The 14902-nt window shown below is 35.3% G+C and overlaps 1 protein-coding gene across 2 annotated transcripts in view; it reads right to left on the minus strand.

Annotated features, from left to right (window-relative positions):
- TTC7B (tetratricopeptide repeat domain 7B) overlaps positions 1 to 14902 on the minus strand; it is a 109373-nt gene that overhangs the window by 27954 nt on the left and 66517 nt on the right. For both annotated transcript variants that reach the window (XM_057370586.1, XM_057370587.1), the window contains 2 exons: positions 5404 to 5544; positions 1138 to 1340 (listed from right to left, as the gene is read on the minus strand). In XM_057370586.1, coding sequence (XP_057226569.1) covers positions 1138 to 1340; positions 5404 to 5544 — 344 coding nt within the window. The remainder of the gene's footprint in view (positions 1 to 1137; positions 1341 to 5403; positions 5545 to 14902) is intronic.

Consider the following 14902-nt stretch of genomic DNA (forward strand, 5'->3'; position numbering starts at 1 on the left):
CTGCTCTATCAAAAAGAAAACTGGATTTTAAAAAAGTAATTTTCCTAACATAGTAAGCATAGAATATATAYATGTATGTATCTATAGAGTATTAAAAAAAAAAACATTTATACTGGGCAAGGCACCTTTGCATTTAAAGTTACACATTCATTTGAGGGCAAGACTAATTCTCTACTTTTCAAAAACCCAAGAAATCTCATAGCATGAAGGTAATCAATGAACATGCAGAATGCAGAAAACAGCTCTGCTCTGCACTGGTGTGGCCTCMAGTCTTGTRTGCCATTTTGGGCACCACGAAGTAAGGAGGATATAAAGAYACTGGAAGGCACCCAAAGGAGGCAATGAAGATGGTGACGAGTCTTGAGGGGAAGCAGCACAAGGAGCAGGTGAGGACACTTGGTCTGTTCAGCCTGGAGGAGACTGAGGGGAGACCTCACTGCAGTCACAACTTCTTTAAGAGGGGAGGAGAAGGAGCAGACACTGATTCMTTCTCTCTTGTGACCAGTGACAGGATTGAGGGAATGGCCTGAASTTGTGTCAGGGAAGGTTTAGGYTGGATATTAGARAAAGGTTCTTCAYCCAGAGGGTGSCTGCACACTGGAACAGGCTCCTCTAGGAAATGGTCACAGCAGCAGCCTAACAGAGGTAAGAAGTGTTTGGACAATGCTCTCAGGCACACAGTGTTACTGYTGGGGTGCCCTGTGCAGGGCCAGGAGTTGAACTTAATGATCCTTARAAGAATTTAGAATATTCTATGGTTTTATGAATTGAACTTTTTTTTKGAATGCCAAAATGACTGGTCTTTCCTGTATGGTATCCAACTACAGTATTCTACTCTTCTCTTACCATAAGCCACCTTCATTTCCCAATGGCACTCAGTATTTTAGCCACCTGCAAATTACTTCTTCTATGGTCTCTATTGGGATTGAAATTCTCTTATGGCCTGCAAATCCTTTTTACGTCCCAACACATGTAAGACAGAATAAATGCCTGGCAAGACTGTTCCCAAAGCATTTTGTAATAAGAATATAGATCCCAAACTCACAAGTTATGGGTTATCTACACCAAATCAAGACTTCACAATACAATATCATCAGTTGAGATGACACTGCTTACGAACATGGGCTCAAGACTTACCAGCCTCTGCATGCTTTTCACATGGGTAGGGCTAATAGATAAGGCCTCTTCATACCACCGTTTGGCTTCATCAATATTCCCACGGAGTTCAGCCACYTGGCCTCTCATGTAGAGAACATAATGGGACATTGGAAAGAGATTGGCTGCTTCCTGGGTACAYGCTGTGGCCTCAGCAGGCTTCCCAATTCCTATGTAGACTTCGGCTGTGGAAGGAATGTCAGGACCAATTAATGATTCTTGCTTCATCATGCCATGACTAGATTTGTTACGTGATGTATTTGTAAATAGTTTCACTTTAAATCAAGGCTATTCTCTTAAAAAAAATTTGTATCTTAAAAGGGAAACTAATAACTAAATTATTTTAAATTAATTATTCTTTCAGGAAAGTTGCTTTTATAAGTACATTAGGAGTTACAAATTCTAAATGGTTGTTTTAAACCCCAGAATACTCTTCATAGCTATTTTTATCGTAAGTCTTGTATTTTTTCATTTTAGTTTTATTTTTAAGATGTGAGCATGTGAGTATTCTGGTTCTCTTTAAATCAGTTGAATAGCCTGACACACACTTATATAAATCAGATTGACTATAGGAGGAAAAAGGCTTCATTCAGTGAATAATTAACAACTAACAATAGAAGTATTTGCCTTCGGCAGCTCTTAAGACACTCTTMGATTCTTCAACACTGCTATTTCGCTGCCTTGCTGGTTCATCCTAATCCCTTGCTGAAAGAGTGGGAGAAGAGAGRAATAAAGAGATACTAAATGTGAGAAAAAGCTGTTAAGGTTTTGGGTTGGTGATTTTTTCCTTTACATTGGTACAGMACAAATAAAAATAGAGCCTCAAAGTAATTGTGTGACTACATTCCCTTGTGTCACACTGTACAAGGSTTTTATAGATTAAAGTTTAAATCAAGTTGCTGCATGAGAACAGCAAAGAGATCTGCCACTGCTCATGACGTGCTTGTCACTGTGCTGTACAGACCACCCATCTTGGTTTAAAGGCTTTCAGATCAGGAAATCACACTACAGCAGTGGATTTGGGATTATGCCTAAAACTCTGGATCAGACTGATATCTGAGTACCTTTAAAGGAGCTTGTWAATGAAAAAATTGCATCCAACAGATTTCACAGCATCTCACACTAGCCAAATTCAGTATAGTAGAATGTACAAATTATAACTTACAAGTGAAACCTGCTCAGAATATTCATAATAATTTTCATAAAAATCAATTTATAACACTGACTAACAAAACATGGATTTTCAATTTAAAAGCTTAGTAGTTTAAAGGTGCTTCTCCTTTCTTTTTTTTTCTAACCTATTTTAATATTGTTTCAGTAGTAAATTCTTTTCTTCCTGTAAGACCTGATCCTATTGGTGGTAGAACAGATCTTTTTCTACCTGAAGAGCATTATTTTGCTTCTCAGTTGCCTTGGTGATTTCACAGAACATATTCTACCAAACATAAATGTCTATGTGGATGTATTGATTAATGCAGCATATTTTTAGAAAATACTGAAATGTTATTTGATGGAAAAAGTCTCATCCATGTGATGAATTAACAGTAGATTCAGTCACACTTTCTACTCCAACCCTAAAAAAATCTCACCTACTCAAAGATGACATAGTATAACTAAAGAATATCAAGAATCTTTCTTCTAGAAGACAATAAACAAATAAAATTTTGAAATCAAAATCTTAATTTAGGAGGAAATATTTTTTCTAGAATTTTACTTTTACTAACTGTTAATAGACTCCAAGGAGCAAGTGGCAGCCATGATTTGCAAGCTGGACATAGAGCACAAAATGTGAATTGTACTGAGAGATTTTTTTGGGTTTTTTTTTAAGAACCTAGAGTATTTTTGAAAAGATTTGGGTACTTTTATTCTGGAGTGCTTTTCTAAAATGCTAACCATTTGAGCTATTTCTGTCTTAATAGCTCTTCTCCAGGATCACCTGACTTGAAACATAGTTTTAAATATACACTCCCAAATTTCTTGGTAAGAGGACAAGTTCAGAAAAACACGATTTACACAGATTGTAGAAGGAACTACATAAAAGCTATAATTACTAGCAAATAATATGCAGAAACTAAAAATTACTTCAGTAGCATTATCTGCTACCACAATAATTCTAGACTGAAAAGTAAGCAGAGATTGACTATATATATTAACAGATTACAATTGAAATTCTGTATTTCTTGAGAGGAAACCAATATGATAGTAATGGCTTTTAATACTAAGCTGCAATGTAAATTCATCTTATACTAACGTAAGAGATACTAAATCTTGCTGTCCTCCTTATGAACTGCAGCAGAAAAATCTGACAGTTTTTAACACACCTTCGTAAAAATATTAAATGCAAATAAAATATTCCTTATTGTTTAAAATTATTGTAGTTATTTTAACTACTTCTTTCCTATACCAGAAGTCATGYTAACAGACCACACAGAAGGCTTTTTGAAGAACTGTGCATGAATGAAAGACTAGAAAGTGAAACTTGTAGCTAAGTCTTAAGCATGGAAGTTCATTCAGGAAGCTTCTGAATTCAAAGGAGAGCTGCTCATTCTGAGATAAGACTTCAAACTGAATAAAAATGTTAAAAATCATCATGGCAACCAACAAATCAGTTGTGGAAAACTGACAAGTGCCAGCAGGTTTTGTGGGAACATCTCAGAGAGGAGCAGCAGTTCGAAAAGAAAGCAGGTGCCAAGTCTGATGTGCTCTTCCCAGCACCTCCACCTAGGTAACGCCAAGAATGCCTTCTGGCTCAAACACTTCCAACGCTTACATTTGCATTTTATTGAGGAATCAACGCATTTCCAATCAAGCAGCACAGCAATACCGAGTTCAGTYTTGATGCATTTCTCAAAGGACCATCACAACCACCGATCACTTAGGGACWGGTCTGTTTTTAAAAAATGAGTCACTGGAGAATGTACTAATTGCAAAAGTAATTTAGTTTCACATTTTAAATAAGCCTGATTTTCCACCTTTACACTATAAAAATGAAAGGTCCAAAAATGAAAGGATTAAAAAGTCTATTAATAAAAAACAGATTAAAAATTAAAGGCCAGTTGCACTGTGTGCAAAACCAACTTCTGGTGGGACTGGATACCAATTTACACTAATGACAGCCAAAATGACACTGTACGTCAGTAAGAACGAGCATTTTTGTATTTTTTTTACACAGTCTGTGTTTGGRTAAGTACCTTCCACTAAGTTTTGCATGTATTACAATTTATCCACATAATTTTTCTATGTCTCTACAATCTCACAGGAAGAATAATTCTAAATTTTTGAATTTTAAGATTTAAAGCTCATTAAAGACATTTTTCCCCATGTTCTGAAAGCAGAGCAAAGCATAACAATTRCTGTCTGATTTTTAAATTACATCTTTCTAATCCAGCTACCAATAAAAATAATCACGTGTTATACATTTGTAACTGTGTAAAAATACATTGGATCATCATTTTCTGGTTAAAATTTTATGTAACAGACACTTGTGATACTGCATTTAGCTTGAGGCTTGAAAAACAACATAACAATACTAATCCACTCAAGATGACTCCATGTTCAGACAAACAATCCTGAGTCTTCTACATTATTGAAAACAGAAGGAAAAGAACTGAATTCAAGAACTGAACTCATTATCACAGCTACAAGGGACAGATTGCTGAAYAGTACTACTACTGTTTCTTTCCCTGCATAGGCAGACTTATTTATTTTGTATTRTAAACTTCTGTAGTTGCAGGAACTCTATTCAAAAATCTTCAAACATCTTTTTCCACCCAATYAGTGACCCTGGGATTAACACAATTGGTTGGAGCATGGTGCTAGTAATGCTAAGGTCACAGGTTCCATGCCCTTATGGGTCATTCACTTAAGAGCTGGAATTGATGATCCTTGAGGGTGCTTTCCAAATCAGAATACTCTGTGGCTCTGCAAGGACATCTAGATTTCCAAGTACTAAGGGTACTCCAGAAAATAAATTTTCCAGGGATAAGGGAGAGAGTGCTGCATTTGTTCTAYAGAAGACAGGACTCTACTGGTAACAGCTACATTCAAAAACTTGTGCCTTGTCTTTAACATATGATCTTACACACAGAGCAACTCCAGTGTGCATTTTGTTTCTTGGCTTGTTTCAGTGCCACGCCCAGGGAAAAAGCATGATCTGCTAACAGATTCTGAATGAAACAGATGGCGGCAAGTCCTTAGGCCAGTAAGAAAGGAGAAGGCATAGGAAAATAAATTTTACTATCACAATACCTGCATGAAGCCATATTTGAGCCAGAGTCATCCAAGGATGCAGGGGACCTTGTTTAGGGGCACTGCTTTGCAGAGAAGAAGCAACCTCAGACAATGCTTGCTCCACTCTGGAAGCYGCTATTGATGTGGCATGTACTGAACCTGTAGAAGTAATAAAAAGAATTTACCAYCACAGAAAGAATGTAGGCAATAAACATTGCATAACACATTTAATCACAACCCTTTTCATAAGAGGCTTTAAMCCAAACTCAAGATTTCATTTTAATTTACCATTTTGGAAAAATTTTTTAAATACCAGACTAATTTTCTTACAAAACTTTCATACTGGTGTGAAAGTCTATATAAAAAATACATCAAATTTTGGTAACTGTACCTGACTGTTTTTTGGGTTGCTACTACGAATAYTCTCTATTAAACTTGACATCTTTTGTCTGGCAATGTACAACTCAAAAAGGTTTGTGATTGTATCATACACTGTAGTCTTCAGGTTGCTGTGTTCACTTTGATGTTAGTATTAGCTATGTCTTTCCACAGAGTGCAATTAGAGGATTATTTTACAGCTAACAGAACAAAAAAAGAGAACTAAAATACACACAGCAATCACGACATACACTATCACAAATACACCATTAAACTGCACTGAATGTAAAACTTGCCTGATTGAGAAGGCTTCGTTAAAGTGCTTGTGGTAAAAAAGTCCCTTGCATAAAAAACATTCACAGAGCATACTAAGGATAATTCTCATAAAATGTATCATTTCCAAGTCCGATTAGACTCTCATTGGCAAATAATACCCTTTTCCAAGTACTGGAATTAAAAAAGCTCCTATGACTAGAGAATATCTAATGGCAACTGTACTTTRGATAGTCAATTACTGCCAGCATATTTAGTAATGACTTTTTTTTAAATCAAGACCATGAATATTTTAAACTACACTCCTTCTTGTCATCTAAGCCTCAATATATCTCTAGTTGKTTTATAATTATAAATTACAAAATCACAGAGTGATTAGGCCTGATTAAAAAATAAAGGCAGTAAAATATTCCACATTGGATCAGAAGACAAATTGTCCAATTCCATCACCATATCCATAATGACCAACAATGGCAGATATTCCAAAAGAAAGTACTATTCCAAAAGAAAGTACTGAATCCTGTTGAGGATTCACAATCCTACRAATTGAACTGCACCCCAAAAGCTTGTCCTCATCACTACAAGYTAAGAAATAAACAAATTCACTCTCAATATTACAGGTTTTCTAAGAATTTTGACAAGAAGAGATTTGTCACACAAAATACACATTTTTTAGATGTGACAAGAAAAACCAGCAAACCAGAAAGCACCAGAAATTCCTAGTACACAGATCAGTAGGAGGAGAAAGTTTGTCTGAAAATGTRCATCATAGTTCCCTTAATTGACAGAAACCAAGGAAAAGCAGCAAAGGACATCATTAGCATTTCATGTCATTACAAACAAGGAACTGCCCTGAAGATCTGCAAGTGTCTGGCAGTAGAGTTTGCTTTCCTTTTTACAGGCTGATGAAACAACTCAAAATTCAGCCTGCACAGCTCAACATTCACTAAAGTTTTTGTCTAAAGCTTAAATTCTGAAGAAATTTAAAAGGGAAGTCTRAGCAAGAAGCACATGGAATGTATTCTCAGAAAAAATACCAGCAAGGGTACTAAAAACAAGCACTTGTCACGACAACAACCCTCTTGTTGTCTGACAGTCATTTCTGTAAAGCACATCACTGCAGTCTGCCACTCATCAGCCTTCCAGGGAATAACGGTGAAAGCTCCTTCTTGTCTCTACAGGACAATTTGTAAAGAAAAGGTGCAATTCCCTGACATACAGGAGATCATCTAATCCCTTSCTTTGGAAAAGCATGGATRCAATTTAKTATTAAAAAGGGACTATATTTTCTRTTATTCAAAGCAAGGACTCTGGCTGCTAGCCAGGCCACAAGTAATTTCATATAGAAAGTGGCTGTTAGATTTTAAGCCTCTAGTACTTAACCATAAAGCACATGTGACAATATATTATTAAAATTTTTGTACATAAATTTATTTATTAAAAAAAAAATATATACTGTGACAATATTCTTAAGAGTTTCTGTGCCATCTGCATTAAAATTAAAACAGAGTGCTTCCTACTCTGAACTTCATACAGAGTGGCGTTAAAAAAAAAGTTCAAGTATTTCTAAACTTTTTCTTTGAAGTGGTATTATTCGTATTGCTTAGATTTCCACTTTAGGAAAAAGGTATCCCTTACCATACTGCAGCAGGAAAMATACACATATACAAAGCAGTGATCAATCAGGCAACTTTCAGGGACACTGCACTCATGCTAATATTCTAACCTATACACCTTTAAATACTTCTTTAGTGTTGCCAKAAAGAGCTGTCATCTGACACATTTCTGGCTTCTTCTGTTAAAACAGATGTAGTAAACTTTCATTTTGCGGACAACTAAAAATCATTTAAAGATCTTGTGTACTAAAAAGCTTTCTCCTACCTTCCTTCAAATTTTACTCAAGCATTTTCATATTAGAACTAACTTATCTGAACCCTTGTCCTAACCCAGGATGCACAGGTTCAGATCTTTATATTCACATATCATTTTTAAAACATACATTAATTTCAACTAGAACTGGTAAAGACACAAAGTGGCTTGTGAGAAACTGGAGGTAATGAGTAGATCTTACTCTGCCTGAGGCTCTACAGATCCTGTGTAGCCTCTTATTTTGGAGGTTCCCTTTGATTTTGCCACAAGCTTTGCTCTCTCATCCTCAGTCTTATCTGCACTTCGCTTTCTTTGGTCTAGGTTCARTATCCACAACCAAATACAAACCTATTTCAGTATTACAATTCACTCTTTTGTAGCTTCCTTCAAGTGCTCAGATAGACACAGCAATCTCTGATTTAAACTTTTACCATACCTTTCATGCACAAAAATACCCTTGCTCTCCTCAAACAACTTCTACATCTGCTGTTATAGCATGACACTTAAAAACCAAGAAAAAAATTCTTCTAAATACTACAAACAGCAAAGAGTATTTATTTTGAAATAGAAACCATGAGGCCTGGAAAATTAATATATCACCAGAATAGATCCTGGCTACTCATTTTCATTTGTTTAGCTTTGTTCTGAAGCTTGTTTATACTAAAAAGGCCAAGTGTGAAACAGGGACTGGTTTTGCAAGACCTAGAATTCACTACTTAAATTTATTAATATATGGAATGACAATCACACTGCACATTACAAAGTGTGAGAGAAGGTCTTAACCATGACAAAATGTTCCTAAACCAAAAAGGTAAAACCTTCCAGTCAAGTTTCCTATAATGGCACCTGCCCAGAATCTGGTTTCTACTCATTATACTAACATACTGTCTGCAACAACCATTTTGTGGACTCAATGTTTCAATTCGATTTCAAATAGAAAACCTGCCAAGAGCCTTGAACAAAGAAAATTTAACCAAGAAGTTAAAATCTCACAGAAACCGTKCTTTTCCAAGTCATACCTACARTGAAACTTTTGTGAATAAAGCATTCAGTTTATTCTCTACAGGCATTCCTTAAATGTTACAGGAGGGTCCACATGAATTCATCCATTCAATACCATTTATAAATACCATACACCCTATGTAAATGAGCATGTCATGACTTCTTCAGTTCTTTCCTTGGTCATTTCCACATATATTCTTCACAATGCAGTGTAATGGACATGAACTAATACATGGACTTTATCAGAACCTAGATGGCATGAAGGCTTGGAGAAAAACCAAATCACTTTGCTATGTACATTAAAGTTTCCTTCTGAAAATGAGTAAGAGAATGGACTATCATTCTTCATGGAACATGTTCATATCAACTCACAAAAGTACTATGGCAGGGTTTCTTTTTATACCATAAAAGAGAATATTACTCAACAGTTTTACATTCATCCCATTTTAAACATTTCAACATTTACATAAAGAAAAAAATGCTTTAGCTGCAATGCTCATGCAGGAGAAGAGGAAAACCCCCATGACTCAACTTTACATGCACACAAAGAGCTGGAAGTAAGAACATTAGTGGTGTGACACATAGAGAACTCTAACAAAAGCAATTGCACAACACAAAGAGGCAGCACCTTCTGCAGGACTAACACATTCCTGAAGTGATGCATTCGAGAAGACAGATTTAGCCAAAATTCACTATCTTTTCTTTTAAACTTCATTAACAGTCTAAGACATCTCTCACAATCACAAATTCCAAGGCTATCTTATCTTTTACTACAAAGTTATGCATGGAGATGATAKTAGTCAGATATGGACAGCATCAATCACAAAGCATCCTCTCAGCTCTTTGAAAAAGACATTCTGTGCTTAGTCACTGTTAAACGTTGGTTAATGTATCTTCTTACTTTTCTCTCCTTCTCCAAATTGATTTCCTGTATTACCCCATAAAAATCTATGGAAAGGTAAAGTAATCAATAAAAAAAAATATTTAGTGCTATGAACACAGCTTTATAAGGTAACTGGTTACAGAAAAAGAATATTATTTCATGTTCTGGTTAAAGTAGCAATTATCTTTATTGATCTRTATTCTCCATTCTTTCTGATTTAGCTTGCTTTCATAATTTCATTATTTCAAAGTGCATTCTTAATTTATTTTACAAACAAAACCTGTACCACAAAAGAAAGTAATCGTTCAATATGAGTCATGACAGTAGTTGCACTATTGTATTCTGGATCGAAGTTACTTCTTTAGGAACAGCAGCAGCATAATACCTTCTCTAATACAATGTACTGGCAGTTGGCCATTATGTTACACAAGAACTGCCTAATATATCTTTATTTGCAGTCCTCTAGAAATGAATACTGCCTCTTTAATTATTAAATGCRAGTGTTAGTTGAGTGCATTCAGGTCTCGTACGATTACAGCCCTTAGGGTGACTGAATGGRCAAAGAGCATCAGCCTTGCTTTACACACTATCAAGCTACACCTTCTGATGGACAAAACATGTATGTTTTGTGGTAAAGTAAAAGGTGATTTTAGTCCTTGAGAAATTAACAGAACTGCACAGTGAATACTACTTACAAACTGAAAAAAGGGAGTAAACCCCATGAAAGTAAGCATCTGATGGATTGCCTTTGGATAGATCAAACCACAAATTAAAATCCAAAGTAAGAAGAAAAAAATGTTATATAGATATATATAAGCMAATAATTCTAAGAAAGCCAAAGGATTTCTGATAATCTTCAAACTGTAAATCAGGTTTACAGGATTTCAAATGATAAAACAATTAAATAAGATGGTCCACCCCTAAAATCATATTCCTGCTCAACAGAAATTGGAAGTCAAATCAATAATACAAAATGCCCTTGGCTTCTTTCACTAGAAAAAAAATTGAATTGAGCAAGATACAGACCATAAGATTTTCAGTCCCTGAAATTTTACTAACATAAGCTCCTAGGGAAACTGTTCCTTACTCAGACAGCTTTGACTTTCATTAATTATTGACATTATACAAAGGATTCCAATCTCCCTTTTTTTTTTTTTTTTTTTTTTTTGTGGTTCTGCTACTTCTCAAGCATATGGTAGAAGCTCCTTTCCCTGAGGATATAGTAGTTTGGAAATGGAAAATTTGGGCTTCACATAATGGAATCTGAGCTTTGGCTTCATCATTCTTTCAGCTTGCCTCCATTCTTGACTAGGTTCTTACTAACTTACTGCTTTGCAAAGAACAAGAACAATGTTTAATGTTAATTTAATGTTAACTTGGATGTAGTTTATAAAATGGGCCTGAGCAAGTTCAATTTAACAACAGCCAAACTGTAAGAGCAGCCAATCAGCTATTCAAATACTTCAAGAAACTCAGACTTCAACTTCTGAAGGACACAGATTGCCTGACATCTGAAGGAAGCGCTTTCATTAACTTCCAGTCACAGGCTTACGTACAAGCCAGTGTTTTCAAAACTCTGGTCTTATTTCAGCTATTTTAACAAGTGAAACTTGCTAATAAGCAAGGATTTATTTGCTATGTTTTGCTCGGAATTAATATCTWTGACATGAAATCAGTCTAAAGACTAGGTGTCAAAATGAACTTCTTAAAATCAGATTATAGCAAATTCAGTGACAAAAACAATGCTATGTATAAAGGTACGAGTGAAGGACAATTTAACAGAAATAAAAAGGAGTTGAAAAGAAATGGCTGAAAAAYGATGTTGATTTTACACTTGAACTACTCTGGCAGCATTGCTGCACAGTTTGTATTCAAACAGCATGGGGATTGATCTTACAGCTGGTTTAAATTGGCATCATTTCAATTAACAACAGAATGACTCGACTTGAAACAGCACAATGCAGACTTTCACTGCTCTAATGCCTCCTCCAAATCATTCAAATACGCCCTACCTGCATTATGATATTCAGGCAATGGTTCCCTTCAGGTGAATTTTCAGGGAATGTTTTGGATGTAATTAGTTAAAAGCTTCTGAAATTAAGTTAATTAAAACTGTCCAGATAAGAGGAGATTCTGTGGCAGGGACAGTCTTGTTAGGCAAAAGATGCCAGCACTGGAAGTAATCTACATCAGTAAATGCAACAAAGCAGCCTTGACCAATAATCTCTTTTACTGAACACCTGTAATTGTCTGTAACACTCATGAGAACAGAGTATTAAATATTACTGTAACTTCATATCTTTGGGGATCAATAARACAGTCTTCTCTGATGAAACTCTTAAAACCCATGCAGTATTTAATGAAAGGCAGCTGAAAGGCCAGATTTCACTGAAAGTATTGAAACATTACCTATTTAAACACARTTTATCAGCTATGAAGATTATCAGAAAAATACAGCACACACATGCTCATCAGGAATAGAAAGCCARTTTACAGTGAACAGGTGAACAGGGCTCAGGAACTTGGTCACAGTATGGAGAGGCTGCATGGGGCCAGACAAAGATATCTGGTTTAGGATGAGGATGAGGAAGATGAGAAGATACAAACAGCTGGAGAGGAGATTGGAGAGGAGATTGGAGAGGAGATTGGAGAGGAGACTCTGTTCTTGAGAAAGAAGATGAGGAAGTATCAGAGGCTAAAAAGCGAAACAAAGAGAATGATAAGGGGGTGTAGGGGGGAAGGGCGATAGGAAAGAAAAAAGATCCAATAGGGTTTAACAGACTCATGGATGCCAAAACCACAAAGCATTTGTTTCACTAATCAGTGAGATCAAAATGGCTCCTACATAAAATAAATACAACTTCTGAAAGCAACAACAAAAAATACCCCTTTATTTATATGTGCTCTCCTTTTCTACTAAATTTCATTTAAAAAGCAAATTAAAGGGTTTTTTTCCCTATGTTCCAATATTTCAATGAAAAAAAATATTTAAGGGGAACTAAAGGCTAAAACCTAAAACTCAGGTAATATTGTTTCTTCCTATGATAAACTGAGTGGACTGCAACCAAATTGAACAGAAAGTTTTAGAATAGATTAGTCACAATTTATCTTAACCAAATAGCCAATGAGTTTGTAGAGATTTGCATATTTTTATCTGTCTTTTGATATGATAGGTGAGACTGATTGATTCATCAAAGCTCTTTTTTCCCCCTCTATATTTATTTCCTTCATCAATATATACAAATATGAGCATGGCACTCAAGGCAAACCAGCTGAAACAGAAGCAAACTTCAAGTAAATTTGACATAGTAATTGATCAGGACATTGGAATCAACAGTCTAGCCTTGTAAGAAATCCCCAATGCACTCTTTTGATACTTCAAAGACTACACAAATTTAAACTTGAATCACTTAATCATTATGRGATTGGTAAGAACTCTGCATAAAGCAGGTTTTAATATGTCTTTTTCTGAAAGGTCGACTTCTGCTTAATTGATGCATCTAAGAAGAAGAATTTACACCCATTGCAGCTAGATGTTTTTGGAAGGATTTTACTTAAACAGGTTTGAGTTTTAGGTCTCATTTCTTGGTACGTAGATGACTGAACTCAGACTGGACAGGCAAAGAGGAACATCGTCATCATCATAGAATGCAAGCAAAGTTATGAAGGGGAAAAGTTTCAAATGTTGATGTGTATCCACACATGTAAATGTATTCACAAGGTAGCACTGAATGGTTTAACAAGCAGGGGAGCAAACATTTCCATCCTAAGAGGATTTTCAGCCAGAACTTTCTTGCATTTTAACATTTGTTTACATATTTGCCAAATTTCTTCTGCATTTCTAAACACTGTGGATCCACAGAATTTGCAGGTGAGCTCTTTCAGCCCTGTAAAGGTCTAACATCTTGATTGTCTATTGTTTCTACAATCTACMTAGTTGGATAATATTTTATTGATAGTCTGCTTATACGTCCTCAAATACTATGACAAGCTTGACTGCTTTCATTCTTATAGTACCATAATCTTTAAATTCCTGCAAAATGTTTATAATATTCTGATGAAGAATTCTGGATGAATACCAGCTGTGGAGCTTTTTTATACATATAATTACATAGATACAGTAGATAACGAASCTCTAGTCCTTTCCAGAAATTGAGTACTGGTATTGCAATAAGGTTTSTTCTGCTAAAACTAACAATTAACCATTGTTAAAAACCACCAACTAACAAAATCAACTTCAACTCCCAATTAAAAAAATRAAACTTAAGGGATATCCCCYACCCATACTAAATAATTAYCTTTTGTAAGATAAATAACAATAAAGGGATCCCATATTTTTAATTTTCTATCTTGTTCTCCTTGACAATAGAGGTAAGCTCTAACTACACAGCTGAGATTCAGAATAAAATACACTTGGAAAAATCAGATTGTATGCAGAGATCCTGTTTTTATCAAGACATTGGCTGCAGGATTTGAATCTGGGGCAAGCTTCTTGAAAAGCTCACTGTATTGAATGAGGGTTCATCTTTACTTAAAAGCATTGAGGAATATGCAGTCTTTAAAGTGCACCTATTCACTATGCTCTCAARTGTGGTAGTTATAAAATAGGACCCTGAAGGTATAATTCAAGARCTGTATGTCCCCACTGGAAAAGAAACAAACAAAAAACCACCACTAACCACAAAAAATCTCTAACAAAACCCATCCACAACTATCACTTTCTTGAAGGCAAAAATTTTATGTATAGCTATGTATATTGATACAKGTATATGAAACCTATAAAATCCAGTTATGTTGTTAAAAATGAAACAATCAGCTAGACTAGAATATAGAATGATCACCATAGAATGATAYCATGTAACCTTATCCATTTTAATTATATGAATACCAGAGGACAGAAGATTCACGTTAGGGGCAGCAAGTTAATTATGCCATATCATATTGCTATTCTTTGAAATCAAGTGACCTGATCTTTGCAATCAAAATTGCTTGCACTACAGCAAGCACAGAACACTACTTTAAATTCAAAATGGAGTGAACATTCAATCCAATTCTGACTCTCAGAAGTTAAATAGCTAAATAGGATTCTTCTCTACTGCACTATTCTGACAG

The sequence above is a fragment of the Malurus melanocephalus genome, unplaced genomic scaffold, assembly GCF_030028575.1.
Source record: "Malurus melanocephalus ecotype Western Australia unplaced genomic scaffold, MMel_1.1 scaffold_129, whole genome shotgun sequence".
Lineage (NCBI taxonomy): Eukaryota > Metazoa > Chordata > Aves > Passeriformes > Maluridae > Malurus > Malurus melanocephalus.